A 6,786-nucleotide genomic window follows, 5' to 3' on the forward strand; every position below is an offset into this window, starting at 1 on the left:
GAATCTCACCACCTAAACTACCTAAAATGAGTTTTAATCAGGTCCAAGTCCTGCCCACTAACATGGAGGTTAGTGAAAGTGTTTCAGCCTTTAACACGTCGCCATCTTGTATTTGTCTCAAATAACCATAAAATCAGAATAAAGACCAGGACACAACTGAAAGAAGTTCCATTTTATTACAAAATTATTCACACATTATTTATTTTCAACAGATTTTCTAAGAACAGAGAAACTGTTTCTCGTTTTCATCGAGACTGAAGATCATTTCACCTTTTTAATCCTACAAAAAAGACAGAGCGAGACATTTAAAAACCTTTTTAATTTTACTGAGTCAAAAAGTTTCAAGGCCACTGGATTATAAGGAGGAAACGTTAGCTTATAGCTAACAATGCTAACAGCTAGCTTTGGTGATATGAAACTCTCACAGTGCTGCGTTGACATGACTTTATCCACCGATAATGTGAATATACAGTACTATGGTTCAACATATGATCTCAAAGTCAGAAAGAAAGACTTAAAAGTACCAAACAAGATAAAATGTTCACGTCTAAAATCAAACTTAATGATCCCACGAGAAGAAAAAAAACTAATAATAATAATATTAATATTGCTCTTCTTAAAAAAAAAAAGATCAACCAAAGAACTTAAAATTAAAATGTTTCAGCTTTACCAGATTAGTGCAACAACAACACGCAAACTTAAACGAGAGAGTTTAACGAGACACAGTCTGCTGGTACAGGTGAACACATCCTGTTAATAAAGTGCGGAGTCCCTCAGGGAAGCATTCTGGGGCCTCGGCTGTTTCCACTAAACCTGGTTAAACAGATTTAAAGGAACAGCCCAACATTTAATCCTGTCGTTTCCGGACAGAGACGATAAAATCAGAATGGGGTGAGGACATCGACCAAAGCTGTTGAGATCATCATTTAGGATTTATTTTGTCTGGAGGCTACATTCCTGGGTTCATGGTTAAGTTAAGACACAAGTCGACTTGAATGTCTGTATTTACCTGGAGAAGACGGTCCGGTCCTCACTTTTTATAAGTCTGCAGCAGTTTAAGGTCACAGCTAGCGAATGAGTTCTGATCAGAGCCACGACCGAATGAGGTTCTGATTCTACCAAAGTTCCCCATCAGAACTCGAGTGAAATCCAGACTCTAACTCTGATAAGAATTCAGGGGCGCTACGTCAGGCTAGCTCAGACTCTGCCTGTGCTGCCCCCCACTGGTCAACTCAGGAACTTTTGGAGGAGCTTTCCCACAGAGACCAAAATCTACATGATTCTACTTCTAACCGGCAGAAAACCCCGGCTCGCTGTGAATGTTCTGTTGAGTTATTCTCTCCAGGTGAGCTCAGGTGTTTGATTCTGCTGCTCTGATGCCCTGAGGTTGTCCCTGTGCAGCGTTGCATTGTGGGAGAGAGAGTTCTTCTACACGTCCTGATGTATTTAGCAGCCTGTAAACAAACCTCCGCCTGCAGCATGTTTTAGTCTTTGGTCAACTGATCCCAAGGCAGTTCCTGCTCTTCTGAGGATGAACATTCAGCGTTTCTAAAGTCAGGTAAGGTCACTTCTCACTAGAAAAATAGAGTTAATTAAATAGTTCCCTTCAATGATCAGCTCCTGCAGAGACGGAGGAGAAGAAGAAGAAGAAGATAAACAGGAAGCTGGCACTGAGAGTGGGATCGGGGCGGATCAGGTCTGGTTTTACCTGTGTCCAGGTGAGGACGCCGTCTTCTGGTCCCGGTTCAGGACCGGAAGACGTGGACGGCTCGGACGACGTACTGCCGACAGATCGGACACTCGCTCATCCTCTTCCCACACTTGGTGCAGGTGATCATGTGACCACACTCCAGGAGGACGCAGTCGATGGGCGAGTCCATGCAGATCTTACAGAGGTTCTCCTCTACACCTGTAGGGCCACGGCCGGACTCTAGGGGGCGACAAACATTCACAGAAGAGAAGAGGAAGCTCATACATGAACAGAACTTATAACACAACCCTTGAATCCTTGAATCCCTAAAAACACAAACAGGAAGCTCACCTGAGGCATTGACGGCGTTGGCCGCTGGAAAACAGGAAACAAGGTTTGAGTTCAGTCTCTACAGCAGTGTCCAGTTATGTTATAGATTTATCACTTCAACCCCCAGGAGGAGGAGGAGGAGGAGGAGGAGGAGGTGGAGGACTCACCCAGGAGGTTCTGCTGGTCCTGGTACAGCCTCCTCACCCGCTCCATCAGCTCCCACTTCTCACAGCAGCCTTTGTAGTCCACAAAGTTCCTGGCCAGGATCTCCTTCAGCTGGCGGACGCTGAGATCCTCCACGTCATCCAGGCTCCTCAGGTCGGATAAGGAGGCGCGGCGGCCTGGGAGGGGGGGGCCCTCAGGGTCCCAGCCCTGAACCATGGAGGAGGAAGAGGAGGACAAGGTCAGATTCAGACCTGACAACAGGAGGAGGAGGAGGAGGAGGAGGAGGAGTGACTAAAGCTGGTGTCACCTGGTCTTCGTCTTGAATGTCGTCTGTCTCCATGGCGACCGTCTCCGTCTCTGTGTCCGAGGCTTCTGGCTGCTCGGTGACCGGGGTCGGGGCAGGTGTGGGGGTCTCGTGAACGGGGGTGAGGTCGGGGAGGTCAGGGGTGACAGTGATGGGAGGGGGGTCTGGGGTGGGGGGGTGGTCTGGGACGGGGGGCTGGTCTGGGGAGGACTGCTGACTGAGGACCAGCTCCACCAGCTCCTCCTACAACAGGAAGCACGGGTCAGAACTCCTCCCACTTAACGATAGCCCCGCCCAGCTCATAGCAGCATCTCACCTTCTCTCTGCACAGGTGGGTGGAGACCTCGTGCAGGTGCAGGTAGTCCCTGAGCTCCTTCACCTTAAGCTTCATAAGCTCCGCCCTCTCCAGCAGGTTGCCGTAGAAGCGCTGACAGGTGTGACACAGGCGGGGGCGGAGCTCCAGCTGGTCAGAGCAACCGCTGCAGAAGTTCTTCTTGCAGTCCACACACACATGCTGGGGACAGGTGAGACAGAGACAGGTGAGCTGCTCTCACTCACTGGAGATGGTCCACAGCCAGGACACTTCCTGTCACATGGTTTGCGACAGGAAGTGTCCACAGCCAGGACACTTCCTGGAGACGGTTCCATAGGTCTCCCTCATTTTTTTGTTGCACTGAATTATTTTTCCACATGCATGTGTTGAAATGCTGTTACAGTGTATGGGAACGAAAAGCTAACGCTAACAACGGCTAAAAACAACATCCTGGTAAAAGCAGAACAGAGACAAACACCACGGTGGTAAACTGGGATTAATGGTGGATATTTTTCTACAATCTCTTCAATATTTCTGTAAATTTCTGCTTCGTGTGGTCTCGTAGATTCATCACTGGTTCAAGTTATCTGCATCTTTTAATTTCACTGTACTCTCAGAAAATGTAAACACAGAAAACACCACGTTACATTCAGACCAGACAAGAGCTCTGGTGGAGGCGGCCATCTTGTTTTCTGACCCGATAACTCGGATGTGACATCGTTCCGAGCTCCGAGTTAAATGAACGCAGCATTAACTGAGGACTCAACCGTAAAAGTTTCAGTCTCCATTGTTGAAAATGAAGAAGAAGAAACAAAAAAGAGCCCGACTGGTAAAAAGATGCAGCGCCCCCTAGTGTTTGGGTGGAGACAGACTGAGCAGGTCGGTTACTGCGTCTAGAACCTGCAGGACGATAAAAGAACGTTCAGAGATTTTACAAAGATGAGTTCTGAGCGTGGACGTCAAACGTGTCAGAGAGTCTGTGTTTGAGAACAGCTTCTATTCAACACGGAGCTGGAGACACTTTTTAAGATGATGAACAGATACCTAACAAAGTGGCCGGTGAGTTGGACCTTCTGATGGGTAAAGAACTGTGCATTAATATTTTATTTCACTAGAGGCTACGTATCTTTTATTATTATTCATCTTCCCTTCCCACACAGTGAACACATGGGTGAACTGAAAAGAACAGAACATAAAAATATCAGAAATATATAAGAAAGCTACAACAAACAAGGCAGCGTCCATGTAAAGAAGAGGAGACGCTTCTAAATATAAATGTACGTACATGTTCACTCATCTCCTGTGACAGGGAGATGCAGACAGTGCAAAAATAAAAAAATAAAGAAATAAACCAAACACTGACCCTTGAGCTGAACTGGTGACGCTGTCAAATAAAACCAGGCTGTAACTCGTGCGCAATGACAATTAAAGTTCTGCTTCTTCTTTTATTGTGTCTTTGTTTTTCTTGTGGTTGGTAACACTGCTTCTTTTAATGAAACTAAGCTGCTGTGGCCGAGTAATTTCCCCTGAGGATGATTAAAGTCTGTCTAAGTCTGAGACTAAGTCTAAGCAGGAAGTTCCCTGAGCCACAGACGAATGTCCAGTCAGATCAAAACCGAAACCGAAGGATTTTAACTCTACGGGGAAACTCCTCAGTTTAAACTTTTCTTTATGAGACAAACAGTTTTACGGAGGTTGAAGGTCTATAGACTGAAACTGGAGCCACATCCACAGACTGAACCCTAGAATCTGATCTATGAGACTGAAGAGAAATAAATAGTAGATCTACTTTAAAACCAGTGTTGCTCTTCATCCATGTGGTATTAACCAGGTAAAATGATTCCTGCTCCAGGAGAACATCTCTCCTCCTCTTCTTTCCACCATGTTCTCCTCTCTAAGCCTCTTAAAGTTCTCCTCCCTGCTCTCAGCACATCTCACTGCAGAACCTTCTTCAGGAACCTTTCACCTTTACCTCCATCCAGGAACAACCTGGAGGGAAACTCTTCGTCCACTAGGACCAAGTCTTTGTTCTAAGACTCAGTACGTTTACATGCACGTGAAAATAAACTCTAAGTGGAGAACTTATATGGAACAAATATCAGAGTTCTCCTTATGTGACTAAGACACAGATCATGTGATTGGAAACTGATTTTCTCCGTCATGTTTGCGCCTCAATCAGACTTTAACTAGACGACATGTGTGTCCATGACAACAACATCCAAGAAAACCGACAGAAGAAGAAGGTAAACAGAGCCGGTAGAAGAACCACATGAGGGACAGCGCCACCTACCTGCACCAGAAGCAGCTCCACATTAGGTACAAGATTAAAAAGGGTTGTTGTTTAAATGTCGATCTGACACATGAACGACTCTAGTAGTTTATTATAAGACGTAATAGTTCAACCAGAAAGGAGCCGTATTAACCTGCTGCCAAGACGCATATCGCCCCCTAGTGTGGAGGAGGACGACATGTTCCTGTCAGTTTCTCCATTTTCTCCATTGCATGTAAAATGGGACCACATTCAGAAAGTTGAGTTTAGAGAATAGCTCCATTAAGCCGTGTATGTAAACGCACTGAATCCTCAGGATACAGGACCAGGAAGCGAGTTGTTCTGGAGTCTCAAACAAAGCTGAAGTTGGGGAAACTTTTCTGTTTTTATTTGTGAAAGTTTCAGAAAGTTCAGCCGAGCCGATAAAGATGACGACTGAGATACAGGACGAAGAGAAAAGAGAAAAGAGAAACAAGTCTTTCAGACCCGAGGGTTGCGTCTGATTGGTTGGAGGCGCAGGTATTTCTCTATCCTTACCTTCCTGGCAGGTGTGTCGAAGGAGCCTCCACAGGCCTTACAGGTGTGCTCAGGTGGAGGCGAAGGCTGACTGCTGAAGCCCGAGTTGGTGTAGGACTGATGGCGTCCATCCGGCGGCTCAACCTCAGCCGAGTCCATGCACAGCCAGTTACAGCAGGACGCGAACATGTCTGGAAAAACAGCATCAAGAACACCAACCATCCATCACAAGCCTGCAGACCAAAGCCCATGGAAAAAACCTGAAATTATACCAGCTGCACAATAATCATGACCTAAAACTGAAAAATACATTATTTACTTATTAATAACGTGGTTTGAAATAATTCTGCTTCATAAACTGTGAACTGTGAAAAAGTCCTGATATTTTCCAAATAGCTGGTATAAGTTATTCAGCTATACCAAAAGAATATGACTTCAGTCAAAGTGTTTTCTACTAGTACAGCAGTATAACAGTATTTCACACTAGACACAGTCTCTGACATTACAGTAAACAAACACCCGTAACATTACTTTCGTTTGTTCATACCAAACCCCATAGTAACAACTGACATTTGAGTTCCTTCGTAGCTGTCAGACACAGACGAAGTACATTTCACAGTAAAATAAACTTTAACACATTAGTAATCTGTGCTGATAAATTCGGTGTTATCTTTATGGAGCAGGACTATTATTTCATAAGTCATCAGGTAAATAAAAGTGTCGAGAAAGCAGAAGAGCAGGTTAGCCCGCAGAACTCAGCCTAGGCTTTAAGTTTACATGTCATCAAAACACAGTCTATTTAATCAAAACCACCAACCGAATGGATAAACTTCTATAGATAATAAGTAAAAAATCATAAAAGGGGTTAAATGCCGTCGGGTGTTCGCCGATGAGACGTGGAACTTTAAATCCGACAATATGTGAACGGAGTCCGGCGTAGGAACACAGGCACGTACCCCGGTAACGCTAGAAGCTAGGCTAAGTTTCGCCTAGTTAGTGAAGTTTAAAGAGATTAAAGGATGAAACACGCACAAAGCAGCAGGACACACAGTCACCGACAACACACAAACCGGATCAGACTGAGCGGGTAAACAGTTTCACGAACTAACAAGGAGCAAATTTAGCGACGCAACGAGTCGAGTTACCTGTTGTTGGCGGCTAGCAGGAGGCTAGCAATGCTAGTGGGCGGATCGATCCAA

The 6,786-nt window shown here is 45.3% G+C and overlaps 1 protein-coding gene across 5 annotated transcripts; it reads right to left on the reverse strand.

Annotated features, from left to right (window-relative positions):
- Nucleotides 1-157: 157 nt before the first annotated feature.
- On the reverse strand, nucleotides 158-6,780 carry rffl (ring finger and FYVE-like domain containing E3 ubiquitin protein ligase). Of its 5 annotated transcripts, none has more exons than XM_047593626.1 (8): nucleotides 6,733-6,780; nucleotides 5,609-5,778; nucleotides 2,806-3,003; nucleotides 2,493-2,732; nucleotides 2,188-2,392; nucleotides 2,042-2,065; nucleotides 1,709-1,930; nucleotides 158-1,620 (listed from the first exon to the last, which is right to left on the reverse strand). In XM_047593626.1, the coding sequence occupies exons 2-7, from the start codon at nucleotides 5,774-5,776 to the stop codon at nucleotides 1,746-1,748; spliced, it is 1,020 nt and encodes a 339-aa protein (XP_047449582.1). In that variant the 5' UTR covers nucleotides 5,777-5,778; nucleotides 6,733-6,780; the 3' UTR covers nucleotides 158-1,620; nucleotides 1,709-1,745. The 5 variants fall into 5 exon arrangements, with proteins under 5 accessions (XP_047449582.1, XP_047449581.1, XP_047449583.1 ...); XM_047593625.1 differs by having other exon boundaries at nucleotides 5,609-5,820; nucleotides 6,733-6,757; XM_047593627.1 differs by lacking the exon at nucleotides 6,733-6,780 and adding an exon at nucleotides 6,544-6,713.
- Between the last annotated feature and the right edge of the window lie 6 nt (nucleotides 6,781-6,786).

This window comes from Mugil cephalus, chromosome 9 (genome assembly GCF_022458985.1).
Source record: "Mugil cephalus isolate CIBA_MC_2020 chromosome 9, CIBA_Mcephalus_1.1, whole genome shotgun sequence".
In the NCBI taxonomy this organism is placed as follows: domain Eukaryota; kingdom Metazoa; phylum Chordata; class Actinopteri; order Mugiliformes; family Mugilidae; genus Mugil; species Mugil cephalus.

What these genes read in the sequence shown, in the direction of transcription:
- rffl (XM_047593625.1), bottom strand. Translation starts at nt 5,809, where the DNA reads ATGGTTGGTGTTCTTGATGCTGTTTTTCCAGACATGTTCGCGTCCTGC. An exon ending in ACATTCAAGACGAAGACCAG is followed by an intron (nt 2,393 to 2,492) that starts GTGACACCAGCT and finishes TCCATGGTTCAG; the next exon opens with GGCTGGGACCCTGAGGGCCC. An exon ending in CAACGCCGTCAATGCCTCAG is followed by an intron (nt 1,931 to 2,041) that starts GTGAGCTTCCTG and finishes GTCGCCCCCTAG; the next exon opens with AGTCCGGCCGTGGCCCTACA.